At 37.7% G+C, this 20565-nt stretch overlaps 2 protein-coding genes across 4 annotated transcripts in view; both read left to right on the plus strand.

Moving 5' to 3' along the window:
• The window catches only part of atr (ATR serine/threonine kinase), a 34081-nt gene extending 31626 nt beyond the window's left edge, over window positions 1-2455 (plus strand). For 2 of the 3 annotated variants that reach the window (XM_038300722.1, XM_038300721.1), the window contains exons 44-48: window positions 684-840; window positions 953-1106; window positions 1681-1832; window positions 1929-2034; window positions 2106-2279. In XM_038300722.1, the coding sequence (XP_038156650.1) occupies window positions 684-840; window positions 953-1106; window positions 1681-1832; window positions 1929-2034; window positions 2106-2279 (743 nt within the window). Of the gene's footprint in view, window positions 1-683; window positions 841-952; window positions 1107-1680; window positions 1833-1928; window positions 2035-2105 lie in introns of all 3 variants that reach the window. The other variant, XM_038300720.1, reaches the window with a different exon arrangement.
• Window positions 2456-2584: 129 nt separating this feature from the next.
• LOC119793516 (endophilin-B1-like) lies at window positions 2585-13727 on the plus strand. Its single transcript, XM_038300723.1, has 10 exons — window positions 2585-3356; window positions 3450-3591; window positions 7407-7535; window positions 9167-9300; window positions 9385-9477; window positions 9585-9668; window positions 9754-9777; window positions 11508-11597; window positions 11688-11788; window positions 12638-13727. Exons 1-10 carry the CDS (start codon window positions 3300-3302, stop codon window positions 13179-13181), a joined length of 1398 nt encoding a protein of 465 aa, XP_038156651.1. The 5' UTR covers window positions 2585-3299; the 3' UTR covers window positions 13182-13727.
• The last annotated feature ends 6838 nt before the right edge of the window (window positions 13728-20565 follow it).

Here is a 20565-nt window from a genome sequence, read left to right on the forward strand (position 1 = left end):
GGCAGTACATCCTCCACAACCCGGAGAAGGCTCTCTACCCTTTTCCAGCTCAAGATCATGGTCTCGGATTTGGGGGCATTGATCCTCATCACGGCCGCTTTGCACACGGTCCAAGTCTGCCCCGCCTGCTTTGTATGCAGCTCCAAACCTGACTGTTTTCTCTTAAGACAGAGATTTTATTTTGTATTATTTATTATTATTTAATCACTTCTCTCTTTCTGTCAGATCCATGAAATTGAATTGCTGCTTAGTCCGACTAAAATAGACCTGAGGTCCATCTCTACACAAGCCCCCTTACAGAAAATCGTAATGGGTGTGATCATCCCCATTGATTTTCAATGCATAAATGCCATGAACTTGTAAGATGTGATTTTCAGTGGTTTCAGACACAAAAATCTAATTCCATAAGTTCTTGGTTTAAGAGTGTAGGTCTGCTGTTTCCATTAGCATTTTAGCAGACACAGACAAACATGCTCTTCTCTAAAAAGGCTAAAAAGCAAACTGTATTCAAGAAAACTAACCATAGACACGATCTCCTCTGTGAAACATGGTGGTGGCTGCATCATGCCTTGTTTTGGATTCTAACATCTAAAAATGTTTGAAAACCTGAGAAAAGTGTGCAAGTTCAATTGCTTAGAGTTTTGTAGCCTGAAATCATTGAGGATTCTAATGTATTTGTCCAGGTGTCCACCTGTCTGGTAAAGAGCTGAGGAAGCTGATTTTACCCAAAACAGCTCCCTTTGATGAAAAGCTCAGAATCCACAAGGAGGTGCTGTGTGCCCGGCATCCGCCCGTCTTTTATGAGTGGTTCCTCCGAACGTTTCCCGACCCTGAATCCTGGTACGCTGCAATTTTTACAGCATGTGAATAGAAGACAATCGATGTCTGAAACCAATATGGAGGATGAAATTATAACTTGTACTTGTTCTCATTTTTCGGTGTCTTTATCCAGGTACAGCAGTCGCTCTGCGTACTGCCGCTCCACTGCTGTGATGTCCATGGTCGGCTACATCTTGGGACTTGGTGATCGTCATGGAGAAAATATCCTCTTTGACTCTTTTACTGGCGAATGTGTCCACGTTGACTTTAACTGCCTCTTTAACAAGGTTAGTCCCACAGGTTGAATGCAAATTCTTGAATTGAGCCAAAAAAAAGAGCATTAAAAATTAGATGCAGGTATACATCGCATTGCAAATATACTTTTCCAGCATTTATTATTTGTCATTACACTGTCACAAGTACAGAACAACGAAATGAAGTCTCTGCATTAAACCGAACCCCTTGGAGCAATGTGGCTCACAACACTGCTGCACTGCTGTGGGTTAAGGGACCCAGATTGGCAGTTCGTGGGAGTGGGGCTTGAACTCAGAACCTCAAGATTCAAAGCGCAATGCCCTAACCACTAGACGCCACTCCCCAAAGCAGGAATTAGCATGAAGGGTCTTACCTGGCAGCTCATGAACCCAGCCTTCCTTTTTGCAGGACGGGTGACTTACCACTTGAGCTATCCTAACTGTTGCACAACTATCTGATAAAATAGGCAGTTTTTTGTTGTGATGTGAAACAATATGGGACATGTAAAATGCTTGAAATTATCTGCAATAAACTATTTGCGTTGTGTTTTCTTTTTTCATTGCACGTCCCTTTAAATTTTATTATATATGATGTTTTATCCACTAGGGGGAGACATTTGACGTTCCAGAGGTAGTACCATTCCGACTAACCCAAAACATGGTCCATGCTATGGGGCCTATGGGTACGGAGGGCTTGTTTAGGCAAGCCTGTGAAGTCACACTGAGACTGATGAGAGACCAGAGAGAGCCACTCATGAGGTAGGCACAGTTTTAAACACTTTTTTTCTCTTTACTGATCACATCTAGAAATAAAGCTTTCATCACTCATTCATTTGTTGTATTTTACACCTTCAGCGTGCTGAAGACTTTTCTTCATGACCCGCTGGTTGAGTGGAGCAAACCATCCAAAGGGCTTGTGAAAACCCAGGCCAATGAGACAGGGGAGATAGTTAATGAAAAGGTACAAGACTATAAAAACGATTTGTTTCTGTGATTAAAGCATTTGACTTATACTCGATCTCTCTCTGCAAGGCCAAAACACACGTGTGTGAAATTGAGCAACGTCTCCAAGGGGTGATAAAGAGCCGGAATAAAGTACTTGGTCTCCCTCTGTCAATAGAGGGACATGTGCACTACCTCATCCAGGAAGCCACTGATGACAAATTGCTCTGCCAGATGTATTTGGGTTGGGGTCCATACCTGTAAAAGGGAAGATGCATGTTAAGTTCATTATTTAAGCACCTTTTTGATATATGGAGGGGAAGGGGTTCTAAAGTTAATATTGTTATATGAAAATTCAAGTTTTTCAAAAAGATGTTATACATTTGTATTTCCTGCTCTGTATTGTTTGTAATAAAAGAGTTTACGGTTGGTTACTGTGATCCATTGTCTTTTAATCTTTTAACCCTGCTTAGTACCTCTAGTGCTCCTTGGACTGTCAGCATAATGAGCTAATCCTTGATTCTCTCTTGCTCAAGCTCCACCTTTCAAGGACTTTATTGCATGTAATAATTTGTTGGGTTTTTTTTTTTACAAGGCTGTCATTTTTTGTTGTGCTGTCATGGATTCAAATACTCAAAAAGTCGCTGTATTTTTCATTATGGTATTTCTACTTCTTGTTAACTCATGGTTGCTTCTTCAGCTTACCTTAAGATAGACAGCTTTAATTTAGTCTTATTGAACAACTATTTACGGGTATAATTGCTTCATTTCTTAAAAGGGAGGTTAATGATGAAGGGGGATTTTGTTTTGTTAATTTATTATATGGTTTCAATGTGTTACTTTATACAGAAGAATGCAAAGATTTATGGTGGATTATGCTTTTATTGTGTATTGTACTAACCGGAAGTGTGATTTAATCCTTTACGTCACTGAATTAAATTAAGTCTTTCGTTATATTTAAATCAATGTTAACTATTTGGCGCATGCTGATGTCCTTATTACAGCATTTCGACGCATTTATTTAAAATAATCCTGGAAAATAGTTTAAAAAGCGCATCCTTCAAATTAAAAGCCCGACATTAAAAGGCGGTAAGTGGATTTTTATTTTCAGAGCGTCGTTTATTTACCTACCTTTATTTAAAGGTATACATCGTGGTGAGGTACATTGAAGGCGATGTTTGAGCCAGCTGGTTGTTTTCGGTCATCTCTTGGTTTCTTGTAACCGGGGGTCTCCGTGGTCCTGCTGCCTCCCCGGAGAACACGGCTGACCTTGAGGACTCCGTCATGGACCTGACGCGGCTGGCCGTGGATGCTGGTCAGTTCATCAACAGGGCTGTTCAGGTAAATCAAGCAAGAAATGTTTCCAAAACATGGGCTTGTTTGCTAAATAAATGCGGGTTTCGCGTTGTTTTAAATGTTGTCACATTACTCCAGTACACCGGAGAGATTCTCGGCCACACGGGCAGGACTGAGCTGGACCCCGAGCTGGAGACGCTCCTGGCCCGTGCAGATGCCACCAAGACTTGGACGGACTCGATCATCTCTCAGACTGAGGTTTTACTTCAACCCAGTCTTGGTGAGAGAGAGAAAAATAACAGACTCATCTGTACATATCTGTGATGTGTCCAATATTTGAACTTAAGACAGCTTTAAATGAATCCTCTAGTATTGGGGTGTAGAAATTATTGTTTCTATTAGGAGAATATGTTGTCTGCTTGCATACCCATTCCAAACTACATACCTGAAAACCAGACCAAATAAAATATCTATCCTCTTGCATGGTAGCAGTGAGTCTGCAGCCCTTCTCCATCAGTTAGGGACAGCTGCAGATTTAAAGGTGAAACAGATTTACTGAGATATGCAATCAAATATATCTCCAAGTTTACAAGAAAAAATATGAAATGCTATAATAAAATTCAACATATAATTTAGTTTTTTTGTAGTTCAACGAGACTCAGAAAAAGCTGCAACCCAGAGACAGCCAGACTCAGAGACTTAAAATGAAAGAAGAAACCTAATTAAAGCACAAATAATACAAACCAGTGTATGAATGATTTTTGAAATATAAGGTTCAATAAATAGACTTTGGCTGTCAATGACATATGGGACAAATTTCTAAATTTGATTTTGCTCCTTATGAAGGAGGATAATCACTGATGCAGCTTGAAGGGAAGCCATGCATGGATGGATTGATGGAAGTGAGGTTGTGTCCATACTAGGGATGCATGATATATTGATGTTGGCATTGGTATCAACTGTTACCTGTCATTTGTTTTATACATTAATGTTTTTGAGCCCTTTTTAAAATAATGCACTAAAGGCAGGGATCTGTCTATAACTATAAATACCACAAATGTATTGTGGTACTCTTGTGTTCTCAACAATAGTCAAGCATTCAACAAATATATGTTTGAGCCCATTTTTGGAAAATACAAACCCTATTGAAAGTGTTCGGGTTGAGTAGCTGTAGATCTATCAGCCACTATCCTTAGAGCATCACCACCAACTTTTATCACAAAGTTACACCCTTGAGTTGTACCCCACTTCCCTACACAAATCCATCATAGGGCAATACAGAGACAAACAGCCATAAACACATTCACTCTGGCCTATGGAAATATGGAGTAAGTTTCTGGATTGTTGGGGGGGAAAAACGGATTACCTGCAGTGCTGGAACAGCTCCCTGACCTTATGCCCTTCCCAGGTGGATGTCAGGTCTCACCAGACTTTCCTCTGGGCTCAGAGCCTTTAGCTGTTCTCTCTATTTAAAGCCTGCTGTCTTATTTGAAATCATAAAAATAAACACAGAATAAAGTTGATGTTGTTTTTTATTGTTTTGACAGGGGTTTTCTAATGTCTGCTGGAATATGAACCTTTTTTAGTTTGTTTTTGTTTCATTTTTTAAAATCATAAGTCCTATTGTAATCCTGTGTTCAATAGAAATTAAAATGAGCGGGGTCCTGCTATAGCTGGAGGTACAGTGCATAACTAGGGGTGGGTATTGCCAAAGAAGTCACGATTCGATTCGAATCACGATTCACAGGCCACGATGCGATTCTATCACGATGCATCACGATACTTGAATTATTGCGATGCATTGCAATATTTTCTCCTCCATGTTTTGTTTTTGAATGACTCGGCGCAGTATCCCACAGCCGGAAATGCTTGTGACACAAGGCAGCGTGTGTCAACACATTTGCAGCGACATCTACTGGACTGGAAGTTGGATTACACTTGTTTTTGGCTGATGTTCGCCAACCATTCATGCAATTTTATTTATTCATTTTTTTAAATTAATAATCGATTCTTGGCATCAAGAATCGATGCAGTAGATCACGAAAATTAGAATCACGATGCATCATCATCACGATTATTTTGCACACCCCTATGCATAACCCATGCTGAATTTTTCTCCCCTCTCTTCTAACCCACTTTCCTGTCTCCATACTAGGGCTGCAAACGAATAATTATTTTTCAAATCGATTAATCTGTTGATTTTTTATTTTGTTTGGAAAGCGTCCTGTCTGGTGATGTGGCAATAAAAATAATTGTCTTGATGCCAAAGAGAGCCCAACAGATTTTGCTTTCACAAGTGGAGCAGTACAGCTATCGCCATAATGTTCCACTTGATTAATGCATATAAATGACTTTATTATAATTAATGCAGGGACTTTAACAGATTATATGGACACTGCAATGAAAGTAGAACAGGAAAGGAAAAACAGGAAAAAAGGAGAAAAAGATGAAAGAAAGAGGAGATAAGAGGGAGAAAATGATGAAACATCTTCAGTCTGCTTTATCACCTGCAAAGAGATGTAAAAAGAACAGCACAACCAAAGGATATAGTATAAGAGATACAATAAAGTAACACCTCCATACTATCGCTGAAGTATAAGTAGTATTATTTAATCTGACATGTATTCTGTGGTAGCTGAAGATCAGAATGGGGCTCTCTGTATGGAAGTAAATCTCTAAGTACCTGGAACCAAGCCCCTGCATTTGTTTGTTGTTAGTTGATTTTTTATTTTATTTTTTTTTATTAATTGCATAATAATAGGTGAGTCAAAGTTTCCTTAAAAAAGACTTTTTATGAAATTAAACCAAGTGAAACTAAAACTTTTCCACTTGAGGATAGAGCATATTGACAGACAAACATCTTTTTTTATCTTAAATACAAAATGTTTGTATATATATTTTTTGCAATCTTAATGTAGTTACTGCTCGAAGTAGGGTACTCTGTCAGCTGAAGGCATGTTTTAGAGTCTCTATAATCCAGTTAACGAGTAAGTGATTACTAAATTTGTTGCTGATTATTTCAAAGATTGATTAATCACAATTAATCCGATTAATTGTTTTAGCCAATTCAAAACACATGTCATCTCAAGGCACTTTACAATTCACCAGATCATACAGAATCAGAATCGAACCCAGAACCTTCTAGCTGCAAGGCAGCAGTGCTACCCATAATTGTATTCAGTTATTTTTGCATGCAAAAAACACATTTTTTAAATAGAAATTTGAAGAAAAATAGATGCAATCCAGACATGGAATGTTTAAATGTCTTCCCATTAAAAAAAAAAAAAGAAAAGATTTTTGAGTGTAACCTCTGTTTTCTTTGATTTTATTTTAAAAAATAAGAAACATTTCTTATTTGGTTTTATTTATTTTTTGTGGATTTTATATTTTCAAACTTTCTTTGGGGGCCTGCCCTATTAGTGAAGAGGATGTGATCTGTAAAATGCAATTTGAAAAGAGAAATAAAACGATTGTTTATCTGAAATTATAAAATATGAGAAAAAAAAGCAGAGTTACTTTAAAAACCATATTTTCATAAATACATTTCACCTCTGGATATCATTTTCTTCAAATTTGCATTTATAAAAACAATTTATATGCTATCTTTCCAAATTTACACATAAATATAATTAACTTGTTTGTGAAGAATAAGTCCGGAGTCAAGCGACTCACCTAGTCATGAAAATAATAACAGTTTATATAAACCTCCTGCTGGGCTGTAAATCAGTGTTTACTCTGTAGTGCCTCCATCTTTTCTGAATTTGCCTGTTTGCTCTGACTGTAATCGGTTTTTAAAGATGAATAGATATCTTTTTTTTTCCTGCATTCAATTTCTTCAGCTAATGGAGTTATGAGTGGATACAGCCTGCTCTTTGTCAGGAAAGTGGTCCATTGAGCTGCCAGGGGAAATAAGGATAAAGCTTCATAAAATGTCAATTCTAATATTCAGAGAGTATTTAGCTCCAATTCAGAATATTGATTCTTTTTTTGTAACTGAACAAAAGGAAAGTTGACATATAAGAATAACATATTTAGATTTAAAAAGTATGTTTTTATTCTTTTATTTATTAATTCTTTTTTACATTTGACACACAGGAGCTCGATTAGAGGACCGGCTGTACGAGCATCTGGAATGGAGCGCCCCAACTCGACCCCGTGCACACGAGGTACTGGGAGAGCAAATGACCCAGGCTGGACTGGAGATTGGATCAAACACCCCCTATGGTGAGTCTGCTTGTGCATCTGTTTCTACTATTTTGCAGCAACCCCTGCCACAGAAACAGAGTCACAAATACAATAAAAAATGAACATGAACAGACAGTCAGCCCATTTTTGGACTGGCACTCGCTGCACTTTATGTTCACTCTACATACTTAATTTCTATGTATATATAATTTTTTTTCTACAATTGTTTTTCATTTTTTGCTGCAAATTGTGTGGCATTTCTAAAAGTTCATTATGGGTTTATAATAACAATAAAAATTCTTAAAATAATATAGAGTTGAGACGGACTTTAATTCAATGTCAGGATTCTTTCTTATTTGGTCCGTCCTCAGGATCTACCAGACTACGTACAAGGACATCTGTTGCTAAGAGCCTTCTGTAGGTAACCTCATACATTTTACTCTCAGATTTAGTTTTGGCTAAGTTCTGAAACTTAAATGAATTTCTGCAGAAGTCTTTGGATTCAGACATGCTTTGACTCACTGTGATGCTTAATCACCTTCACATTTGTAGCTAAATGGAGTTTATAATAGTTGGTAATTTAATCAATCTTGTCATAAAGTCTAACGTCCTCTGAAGTGGAAAACCAACAAATAGAAAAGCATGATGTCGCCACCACCATGTTACATTCTGGTAAGCTGTTCTTTTAATTATGCTTTTCTGATAGGTTTTCTCTTCAGCATTGATTTCATCTGACCTGAACACATTCTTCCACAGGGTTTAGGAATTTTCACTAATTTCTATTTGGTGAAATCTGGTACTAACAGGGTGATCATTTGGTTCCATCAGTGTTGCTGTCAGGCTCTGAGCTTTCCTCTCACCAATTTATATTTTATCTTTTATCAGTCAGGGGAAATATGCAGTTTGATTCATATCCCTGTTTGCCATATTTTCTGCATTTATTCATGCATGCAGGGGACTTTATTAAATATTGTTTTCCTGACTGAACATTTTTTACTGATAGATCCTTTTAACCTTCTTTTGTCCTGTCTGCAACCTAAGGTTCAATGGCATCCAAATGTGGGGACCGTCCCATGAGGATAGTTGAACCATTCACAGGTTAACAAGATGTCTTATGATTGATGTCAGGTGAAATCCAGAAGACTGAAAATGGAAATGAGTTAAACATTTCTGCTCATACAACCAGTTACTGCTGCTTTTTTTTCTGTTATGTGTCTTCCTTTACAAGATGTTCACACTTTCTATTTCAACAATGCAGGTGATGCAGTTAAGTCCACAATTATTAACACTTCTGGCAGATTGACATGTTTCTGCTGTCTGGAAGCATTATTAACGTTTCCTTGAGCTCCATGTTGGCGTCCCATCAAGAATCTGAGGGAATTGCCAAAGATAAATAATTGAAATTCCAGTAAAAACATGCAAGAAGCTGTTCAGAATAAATCAAGGTTTCAATAACTATTGTAATCAATTTGATACATTTTAAATAAATGGTAAATATAATTAGGTTGGAGTTAATTTAAACAACTTCATAGTACTATGTATAGGGGCGTTACTGTGTTATTAAAGGTTGCACAAATGATTTATCTGTGTCTCAGGTTTGCATCACATAAAACTGGTGTTTGAAAAGGGTTGGAAAGACTTTCATGTACCCACCTTATGTTTGCATACAGGAACAACTCTGCTGAGGTGCGGAGAGACCCAGAAGCAGCTGGGAGAAGCTGAGAGGAAGTTTGCAGAATGCACCAATATTCACTTTCTCACACCTCTGAAGAGTTTCACAGAGGGGGAATACAAAGTCATCCAGGTGAATTACACCGCCCTGTCACATACACGCCCTCTGTCCGGTTGTTTAGGTTCTGAATCACTGTCATTGTAAACGCTTTAACAGAGTGAGCGGAAGATGCTGCTTAACAAGCGTTTGGATTTGGATATTGCCAAGACCAGACTGAGGAAAGCTCACGAAGCCGACAGAGAGGCCCGAGTGAGTGGCGGCTTTGCTTATGATACAAAAAAAGAAGGAACCATTTTTTTTGTAACATTCCCATTTCCATTCTGTCTCTGCTATCTTTGTTTTCTTGTTTTATTTAGAACATGAATTCAAACCCACTGGATGAGGACTACCTGTCTCATGTCTCCTACATGTTCAGCTTCCTGCATGTTAAATGGCTGAAGGTAAGATGTTTGTTGTAGAAAAATAAAACAAATGAAACTACAGTTTGGCCTTTGAAATAATAATTGTTCTGCTTTCTCCAAACAGATATGGGCCCAGGAAATCTCTCAGGTACAAACATCTATAAACACTGGCAGGTCTGACAGATTAGGTAATAAACTTTAAGTTGCATAATCAATTAAACAATCCAAAACCAAAGAGTCAACTTAGAACCCTTAAATCTTAGTGTGTTTATCTGTATTTTTTGTGTTTTAAACAGGATTATAACTGCAGAGGTGCTGCAGTGTCCTACAGCTCAGGTTGAACAGTCAGCAGATAGGTTGTGCATTTTACGATGAATTATCTTTGCTTAGACGAGAGAGAAAAAAAAAAACGATTTTGTTCTATATGCAAAATGCAGATCAGCAGTGAAACAGGGTGATGGCAGCATCATGCTGTGTAGATAATTTTCTTCAACAGGGGCAGGGGAGATAGGTTAGAGTAAATACAGCTGAAATATTTTCAATATCCAACAAGGGTTTAAATTCAAATTTAATCAGGTCTTAAAATGGTCCAGTCAAAGTCAGGCATAGATGAAAAGTAGAAGCTTTGGCAAGGTTAGAAATTCCAGTAAAATATAAAGTTTTTATTTGTAGGGTTGAATACTAATGTATGCCAATGTTTTTCAAACTTTATTAAAAAAAGGTTAAAACTCATGCTTTAACTTCAATACATTGTTTTATCTTAACTTTCATATGAAATAAAAAATAAAGAATTAAAGTTGAAGTTTGTTGTTATATGTTGACAAACATGAAACTCTGGGTCTGAATTCTTTTGCAGAAAGATTAGCAATTGTATGATTTTCATCAAATGAGTGAAAAGAAGCTGATTTGTAGGAATAAAAAAAATACTGAAAGAACAGCTGCAACTAGGGATGGGAATCGAAAACCGGTTCCTGTTCAGAACCGGTTCCGTATTTTCCGATTCCATGGCATCGTTCGGCAGCTCGCTGAACGATTCTTTTTTCGATTCCCGCAGCACCAGAGCCTAGAGCGCCGGCTCTGGCGAGCACGACTTACGTCACGTTTTTACGTAAGTTACGTAACTTACGCAAGTTGCGCAAGTTGGAAGAACTATTCTAGGAGGAAGACAACGAGCTGCGGTCACTTTGTGAATCAAAGCCCCGTCTTTCCTTAGCCCAGAGGGTAGATCAGGAAATCCAGCTCTATAAAAGCTTGCCCTCCATCCCCTGCAGGGATAGCGGCACACTGTGGTGGTGGAACAAGCAAGATACAAGCAAGGCTTCCTCCACCCCATCTGAGAGGGTGTTCTCCACGGCTGGAGACACCATAAGCCCTGAAATATCCCGTATCCTTCCAGAAAAAGCAGATATGCTCATCTTTCTGCAAAATAACTGTTAATTTTCCCTACTACTGTTTTATAATTAGTATTTTTTGTTATTTAAAATAGGTTATTATCCCATCATTTGTTATTAGACATTGTTGGTTATTAAGTTTGTTCTTGTATTAATTTTTCATTTAAACACGGATGTTACTCCAGTTTCACATTTCCTGTGGACATCTTGATCTTGTTGATTTTGTAAGATTGTGCAATAGTTAAGTAAACAAAGTTGATGCTGATAATCAAACTGTTTGTTCTCCTTTTTCCCCCAAATTGGAATCGAAAAAAGAATCGATAAAGAATCGAATCGTTTCATAGAATCGAAAAGGGAATCGGAATCGTGAAAATCTTTTCAATTCCCAACCCTAGCTGCAACACAGTACTCTTCTAGATGTTGTCATAGAGATGAAGTGAGCTGGACGGGCACGGTGCCCACCAATGATTTGCGTTTGTGTGAGCAGGCTGAGATGGAGCTGAGAATCTGTCAGAGTCTTTTCGATCGGCAGTCAGAAATCACAAGACGGAGCCTGGCAGGAATCGGCAACACGCACGTATGTTAGCCAGAGTTCCTGCAGACAGCATAAATGGGAATGTGTTTCTCTTACTGGAGTATCAGATGTTGTGTTGATGTTTTTCCTCAGACAAACCACATGCGGAGCTTGACTGACTTTGTAGACGGTCAGGCAGCTTTTTTTGCTCAGTGCAACCAACATGCTCAGGAGCTTCAAAGCCAGCTCGCCAGGTTAGCAAAATACCATTACTAATAACAGTTTTATCATGCAATATTAATGATGACTGTTGTATTTAAATAATAATAGGAGTAAAAAATGTACACTTCTTTATTATATTTAGAAACCTGGGACTTGAAATAGAAACTCCATTGCATCTTGTTTACATTTCGGGTCAGCTGCAGTAGTGTGGTAAAGTTTTAGACGACTTTTAACTTCTTTAGACTTTATTTCTGGCAGGCCAAAAATCTCTCCAAGCTTATAAAATAGACTTAGAGACTTAGACTTAGACTTGACTTTATTAATCCCTTGGGATTACTCCCTTCGGGAAATTGTATTTCCAGTAGCAGGAAAAATTGCACATACAAGAAAATAGAGGATGTTTAGACACAGTATATACAATAGAAAAATAAAATCAATTAAATAAGGTGTAGGAAGATGTATTGGGGGATGAGGATAGACAAATAAATACAGAGGGCTATATCAAAAACAATGACTTAAATTAACAGTTATGTAAAATGAAGTTTTTATTTATTTAATTTCTAAAGGTTCTCAGGTTTTCACAGAAACTTACTTGTAGGTAGTTTTCCTTGACTTAGAGCCTTAAGAAATATTCCTCATCAAAATGTTAAGGTTGTACAGCTAAAACTGCTACACATTTTAGGCTGCATGAGATTTTAGGAAAAAAAACATTTTTATTACACAATTGCTGCTAAAACTGAACATATGAAGAACATGTATTAATCCCAGAAAATATAAATCAATAAAAACTATTTCTTAAGGCCTCACATAGAAAACAATTATATTATTGTGGTGTAATTAATATTTTATTATAATTCAGATTTCTCCCCTTTAACTTTCAGGATTCCAGCTGTCTTTTGCTCCAACAACTGGCAGTCAGCAGTTTGTAACGAGCTTAACGGCCTGTCGACAGGCAGCCACGTAGCTGCTGAGTCTGTTGGGTTGGACCAGATCACTCTAGTTCCTACAGCAGCTCGCCAGCTACCAGACTTTGACCAGGAATCATGGACTGTAACTGCTTCTCCTAAATCTGAAACTGTTTCCTCCTCAACTGTTCTTTCACCTGATCAAACAAACAGCAATAATAACAACAACACCTTCTGCTCTACCAGCCAATCAAGAGGTCAGCAATCAGCGGATAAAAGTCAGCCATTTACAGACCAACCAGAGGAGGTTTCATCAACGAATGATCTGGAATCCAACATTTTGCCTTCTTCCAAGGATTTTTCACAGTCTGCCACAGCCAAATTAACCAATGGTACTAGTTTGACAACATTAGCCCCAAAACCCCCTTCCCCTCAATCCAGTGCAATCCCAAATGAGACCCAGACGGCAGATCCAGGAGCCTCTGAAGCTCCTGACATCACTACTTCCAATTATGAGTAGCCAGTCACTAATAGAAAAGGCATCTTTTCAGGGTTGTTGTGGTACTGACACTATCTGGAGCTGCAGCGGGTTTATTTCCAAGTAAACTTGAAAGATACAGTTTACAATAACTTGTCAGACGTGGGATTATAACAATTATAAAAGCATTTATTCAGAGGGCTCATATACAGAAGCGTATTGCATTCACCTAGAAAAAGAAGAAATCGGTCTCTTCTAAATTAATGATGCTGCTGTGATTTCATGTTATTGTTGGCTTTGCAGATTTCTAAGCAAAAGATGCTTTTCCGTCAGAGAAGCTTCAACATGTCCCGTTTGAGTTTAATTCCTTTTTGCTTCCTTTAAGAACTGGGACACTGGGAAATTCTCGTCTCTTAGTTATGTAGATGTGATCACTATTAGTTTATTGACTTTGCTACTCATGATATGCTTGCTTTCTTCTTTTCTCCAGTTTGTTAGTTCAGAATAACAGCGCTTTTACATTTTTTTTAAAAAGAAAATTATCTCATTAATTCCAAAACTTTTAACTTATATATGTATTCGACTCATTAATTCCGTTAATTCAGAAAAACAGATCAACTTTTTTTAGGTGAATGCAATACCTTTCTGTATTTATTTCAGCATTTTTTATTTTTTTACAACTGCTTTTCTTTTTCGTTTTGTTTTGGCTTGAGAAGCAACATATGTATTTTATTTCCATGTAATATAAAGCTACACAAAGCAGCTGAGTTTAACCGAAGTAATGATGTTTCAAAGGGAACAAATAGTCAATAGGGAGGACATCGGTCCATGTTAGCTAGCTATGAAGAGGAAGGCAGGCGACAGTCTGCAGAAATTTTGCCTTAGAGCAGTAACTTTATGTCAGCTGGCCGCCCTCTTTCTCAGGGAGGTACAATATACTTCACAATTAACCAATTCTTCCTGTAATTTACCACAGGGATGAATTGTCATTGGTCTTACACCTGTGGGTTTAGTTTTCTTCCATCAAGTTTGGTTATAAGAAGTCACCCCCAGAGCCTAGTTCTATAGATGGAGGTTCCAAAGGAAGTGAGAATGCTGTTATGGAGTCTGCCATTTATTTGGCTCTGATGCTAAGAACATCTGAAGTTGCTGTTTTAGCTAATTATCATGAAGAGGGAATGTTTGGAGATAAATTTTAGGAAGGTCCTTTAATAAGAAATGGAAAGTTGGCAAATGTTTCATACTTGCATCAAAAGTAAAATCAAATGTAATTTTCTTTTATTATGTTTGCTCTCAAATATCTGCAGCCGCCTACATGATCCAGCTGCTGACTCTGCAAGAGTTGTTAAAAACCTGAGCATAGCCTGAGTTGGATCTTCCACCATCAGGCCATGGTTGCTTCTCTCATTATGCCCAGACTCCTATTGTTTCATAGTGCTAGGGCAAAAGAGCACCTCGGTTTCATTAAGCCCAATGTGCCCATTTCTACAATGCTAATCTTGACAAATATCCAATATCTGACATTATTTTACATGTTACAGCCAGAGATTCTATATTTTATTTTGATTTGATGGACTAACTAAAACTCAGATGATCTTTGGAAAGATTTTGTCTCTAATGTTGTCAATCAGGGTGTCACTTAAATAGATCCCATCAGGAAGCATGAAGTAGGCTTGCAAATATCAAAAAGCAACACATCATGCCCTGATTTAAAGAAAAATGAAACGAACTGTAAAAGAAGTGAATCTATAAAGAACCAAAGAGATATTTTTAAGGAGTGAGATCCTTTATACACTAATAGAAAAAACATTTGCCATTTTCTTCTAATATGGCTCCATTTAAATAGTTCAGCAATGAAGGGGTTTGGGGTGTCTCACAGTGGGGTTTACGGTAAGTCTAATTTCTTTCCCCAAATAAATTTATCATAATTTTTGCTGGCTCTGGCAATCCTTTCAATAATTTTCTTTTTTTATATTAAATTTGACCCTCTGAAAAAAAATTGCAAAAAAACAAAAACCTCTATGACTGTTTTTCCCTTTCAGGTGGCTCAAAGGACTCCTTTTGTATCCTTAAGGTGTTTTTTCTCTGATCTGCTTTGACAGAAAATAGCAAATATGGTCGTCATTGATTAATATGTAACCCTCTCTCATATTTTGACTTTTTTTGGTCTAAAATATATTTGTTTTTTTAACTTTGATTTAGTGCCAGGATAAATGCATTTAGGTGTAGCCTAGCCATGTATGATTGGTGTTGTTAAAAAAAGGGAAAGCTGAGTTGATATAGAGATGTATCCCAGGCATTGTGCCAAATGTAACTTTGTGTACGTGTGTTAAAGTTCTTGTATGTCAGAGTTTTCCAGCGCTGTGACACCTTTAAAAGAGCTGCCTAAAGATGTATGTCACTTTTTCTGTTGTTGACTCATGTTTCTTTAAGCTGAGGTCATTTTCCATATGAAACTGCCTCCTGTGTTTACGTTTATCTGTCTTGTTGAGCCACAAGAGGTGAAAATAGACTCGCCTGACTTGGACCTTTGTGCTTCTTTATACACAGGCTCGATTTTTCTGTATTATTGTTGCCCAATCATGGCTTTACAACCCGCTTAACCCCCACCCACCCCCATGATGAATGAAAAATGGGTTTTCATATCCAGATGTTGATTTTCTTCTTCTGCCTCCTTGTGATTTCAGGCCAAATTTGGGACCTTAAATGGGAACACACTCTGCTTTCTCCGGCTTGAAAAAAAAACCTTTGTCACAGTGAATAAACATATTTAGAGCTTGGTAGTAAAAGTACTTATCTTCCACCTCCTGCTGGTTTGAAACATAATTTATGTGCTTTGTTGAGCTGATGTCAGCACCAGTTTAAAGATGAAGAAACAAAACCTGCAGTGATGTCATACCAGACCAAGTTCTGAGGTTCTTCACAGCCGAGGTTGTTTCTGGAAAGTGCTTGTTAAAAAACAGTTGCACTGCTTTGGTTCACATAGCACTCTAATGAGGTCTGTTTAAGCACGACACGCGATGGCATTAACATATACAAACATGGAAGCAGAATCCAAAAAAAACTAGTTTGGTCATCCTGCTGATGACTCCTTTAATTTCCAAACAAATTGACTTGATCAGACAGAATGTGTGGCAACAATCTGTCATGGCCTGTTGTTGACGCTTATATCACACCAGTGAATAAGCTTTTAGAGGCCCAAATATCCAGCATCTGCTGAGATTCACAAGGAAATATTTCAGCCACTCTTGGTCTCAAATGAGTCACTAAACAAGAATAGAAGCTCTTCAATCTGTCCATGGTAGGGTATATTTCCGCTAACCTGAAACAAGTTCCTTTCACACTTCCAACTTCTTTTCATGCCTCCATAATCAGAATGTCATCCTTTCCATCAGCAGATAACAGAGCCGGTGTTTGCTGTGGTATAGTTCAGCGTCATTCAGGGAGGAGAAAAATACTAAAAAGATGACATGTTTTCCTCATCTAGGTCAGCAGATCAGATGGAGGAAATAGTTTGAATACTGATATTTCCTTTTTATTCTAGTATATTTTTTCAAGTTAAGTTTCTAAGTTGACCTGATTTTTGTTATGTTAAATAAACGTATAAAAAGTAAAATGCTAAAAATGCCAAATGTCCAAGTTTTGACATTGTTTTAATGTTACAACCACAGATTGTGTATTTTATTAGGATTTTATGTGATGGACCAGCAAAAAGTTGCAAAAATTATAAAGTAAAAGTGATAGAAAATGCTTGATTTTAGAAATCTAAAAACTAATTTGCTGGTGTGTCCACACTCCCTGATTCAGAACATAGTAAAGATTCTATTTGCTGCTTTTCAGCGTCTTACATATTTATATTTATTAATCTCCTTATCAACTCTGACCAGCTGCCCTAACCTCCCTGAGTGTAAAACATCTCTATGGCATTATTCTGCCACCACCATGTTTTATGACCGGGGTGATCTGTCCATGGATGTTCGTAAGGTTAAATTCCCTTGACGCTGAAAAGGTTTCATTGTCCTTCTTCCACACAATTATTCTGTCCTCTTAATGCTTTTTACAACCTATTTTTGCATGTCTGTTAAAAAAAAACATGGTCTGCAAGGAATTTGGTTGCACTGGGTTCTATTTAGGAGTTAAGTAGTAAAGAGGTTGAATAAAAAAAGAACCAGCACACTTTTCAGGTTTTTATTTGTCACTATGTTTAAAAAAAAAAAACATTCTTCCAATTTTCTCCAATTCAAAATTATGCATTTCTCTGTGTTGATCTACCACAATAAAAGTATAAAAACCTTCTGTTAGCCAATGAAGGTATAAATATCCTATATTGCTTCAAAGTAGAACTGTAAATTTCATCTTGGAAGAGTTTCAAAGGAAAACCAAATACATTTCTTTAGCAAATGGAGAACACATGCAGTCTTATCAAGAAGCAGTCGAACACTTGATTGTTGTTACTCCTAATAAGAGCTTTTTTTTCTGAATATATCAATGTTAGCTGTGGTTTCAGACATCTGCTCATGTACCGGTATTTTTTTTTTTCCTTTCTTAGCCATTAAACATACACTATATTGCCAAAAGTATTTGCTCACCTGCCTTGACTCACATATGAGCTTAAGTGACATCCCGTTCCTAATCCATAGGGTTCAATATGACGTCGGTCCACCCTTTGCAGCTAGAACAGCTTCAACTCTTCTGGGAAGGCTGTCCACAAGGTTTAGGAGTGTGTTTATGGGAATTTTTGACCATTCTTCCAGAAGCGCATTTGTGAGGTCGCACACTGATGTTGGACGAGAAGGCCTGGCTCTCAGTCTCCGCTCTAATTCATCCCAAAGGTGTTCTATCGGGTTGAGGTCAGGACTCTGTGCAGGCCAGTCAAGTTCATCCACACCAGACTCTGTCATCCATGTCTTTATGGACCTTGCTTTGTGCACTGGTGCACAGTCATGTTGGAAGAGGAAGGGGCCAGCTCCAAACTGTTCCCACAAAGTTGGGAGCATGGAATTGTCCAAAATGTCTTGGTATGCTGAAGCATTCAGAGTTCCTTTCACTGGAACTAAGGGGCCAAGCCCAGCTCCTGAAAAACAACCCCACACCATAATCCCCCCTCCACCAAACTTTACACTTGGCACAATGCAGTCAGACAAGTACCGTTCTCCTGGCAACCGCCAAACCCAGACCCGTCCATCAGATTGCCAGATGGAGAAGCGCGATTCGTCACTCCAGAGAACGCGTCTCCACTGCTCTAGAGTCCAGTGGCGGCGTGCTTTACACCACCGCATCCGACGCTTTGCATTGCACTTGGTGATGTATGGCTTGGATGCAGCTGCTCGACCATGGAAACCCATTCCATGAAGCTCTCTGCGCACTGTTCTTGAGCTAATCTGAAGGCCACATGAAGTTTGGAGGTCTGTAGTGATTGACTCTGCAGAAAGTTGGCGACCTCTTCGCACTATGCGCTTCAGCATCCGCTGACCCCGCTCCGTCAGTTTACGTGGCCTACCACTTCGTGGCTGAGTTGCTGTCGTTCCCAAACACTTCCATTTTCTTATAATACAGCTGACAGTTGACTGTGGAATATTTAGGAGCGAGGAAATTTCACGACTGGATTTGTTGCACAGGTGGCATCCTATCACAGTTCCACGCTGGAATTCACTGAGCTCCTGAGAGCGACCCATTCTTTCACAAATGTTTGTAAAAACAGTCTGCATGCCTAGGTGCTTGAATTTATACACCTGTGGCCATGGAAGTGATTGGAACACCTGATTCCAATAATTTGGATGGGTGAGCAAATACTTTTGGCAATATAGTGTAGGTTCCAGATTAATGTAAGGTTATTTCTTTGTAAATTAAAATGAACCCTCATGAACAAGCGTGTGTAAATATTCAAAAGAAAGTAATCTGTTTTCTCTGTGTCCAAAACTTATTCATCTTAGTACGGAGTAAGAAATTTTAACTGCATTTGAGTGTCAAACTTCCTTACCTCCCGATAACAACCTCAATATATCCTTTTTTTGTAAAGTGCTATGAAGCCTGATTAAAGACAATTATAGGTTAAAAAGAAAACACTCTTCTACTTGAAATTTTTTGCATTTTTCTTTTACCAAGCAATTCCAATATTTCCAATCAGTTTCTATAAGAGAAAATATGTTCCACACAATATTTTTGTACTATGATGCAATAACGACCCCATTGCCTTCAGTACTTTTATAAAGCGCTAATACACAACCTATTGTTAAGACTTCACAAAAGAACAGAAAACAGTAACATAGCTTGAGTTTGATTCTAGTTATCTGCACTGCAAAAAATTTAAATCTAAATAAATTTTTTTTTTTTCCTGAAAATAAATGCATTTGTTCTTAAATTAAGTAGGAAAGTAAGAAACTTTGCCAATGGAACAAGACAATTTACATTTATAATAAGAAAAAACAATTGCATTGTCTTATTTCAAGTGTATATTATCTAATTATCTTATTTTAAGAGGAGAAATACCCATTCCATTTGCAAATCATCTTATTTACCTACTTAATCTAAGTGGAAATACATTTACAGTAATATAAGAAGTTTTTACTTGTTTCTAGATCGTTTTTGCAGTGTAACAAAGCAGTAAAGCTCAGGTTATTTCAATTAGTGAAAAAAGAAACTGTTTTAGAAACACAACAGATTGCATGGAGTCACTGACTTGCAGCAATTACTCCTGGATGAGTTTATAGCAACCGTGGACTCTGGCCAACATTGAGTCAGTAATTGGAAGACATACTGGACGAGATTGATGTTGCAAAAACTGGATAAGCTTTGCAAATAATCAGAAATGGTGGTTAGAAACTTGTCATGGGGGATCTCAACACGCCAAGAGCAATACTAATGAAGCTGTTCCAACAATGATTGGGCTCTTTGAGTTCCAGCATTCTCCTATGGTGTATATAAAGAGTAAGGTAAGGAGTAGAATCGAAAGACAGAAGTCCTTCCCTTCCCTTAGTGATATGAGCATCATTTTAGATTTGTTTCTCTTCAGATGTATCTGGGTTTTTTTGAAACGGTAGAAATTAAGAATTTATGCAAATAGCTGTAAGCTTTGGCCGAAAGCCAAAGCTAAACATTGTATGTGTTATATTTTTCAGCGTCAGAGTGAGCCAAACATGTACCAGTTTTGGGAGGAGAAGATATGTTTTCTACCTTGCTAGAGCCAAGAATTTAACAGAATAAAACAGAAAGCTGAAGAGGCCTTTAGAACAGGAATGTCATAATCTGGTTTGGAGAACGTCTGGAAGGATAAGTGAGAAAATATTGTCAAGTCAAAATGAAAATGCTTATAAATTTCTGTCAAAAAAAAGCTGAGTACTAAAACCTAAAAATCTTCAACAAAATCTATTTTTAACATTGTGCAAACTTCTTTGGATGTTTATCTTTTGCTTCCTACCAATTTCAT

This window comes from Cyprinodon tularosa, unplaced genomic scaffold, assembly GCF_016077235.1.
Source record: "Cyprinodon tularosa strain WSP-4 unplaced genomic scaffold, ASM1607723v1 ctg1121, whole genome shotgun sequence".
Lineage (NCBI taxonomy): Eukaryota > Metazoa > Chordata > Actinopteri > Cyprinodontiformes > Cyprinodontidae > Cyprinodon > Cyprinodon tularosa.

What these genes read in the sequence shown, in the direction of transcription:
- LOC119793516 (XM_038300723.1), top strand. Translation starts at nt 3,300, where the DNA reads ATGGACCTGACGCGGCTGGCCGTGGATGCTGGTCAGTTCATCAACAGG. An exon ending in GGGCCCAGGAAATCTCTCAG is followed by an intron (nt 9,778 to 11,507) that starts GTACAAACATCT and finishes TTGTGTGAGCAG; the next exon opens with GCTGAGATGGAGCTGAGAAT. An exon ending in CAGGAATCGGCAACACGCAC is followed by an intron (nt 11,598 to 11,687) that starts GTATGTTAGCCA and finishes GTTTTTCCTCAG; the next exon opens with ACAAACCACATGCGGAGCTT.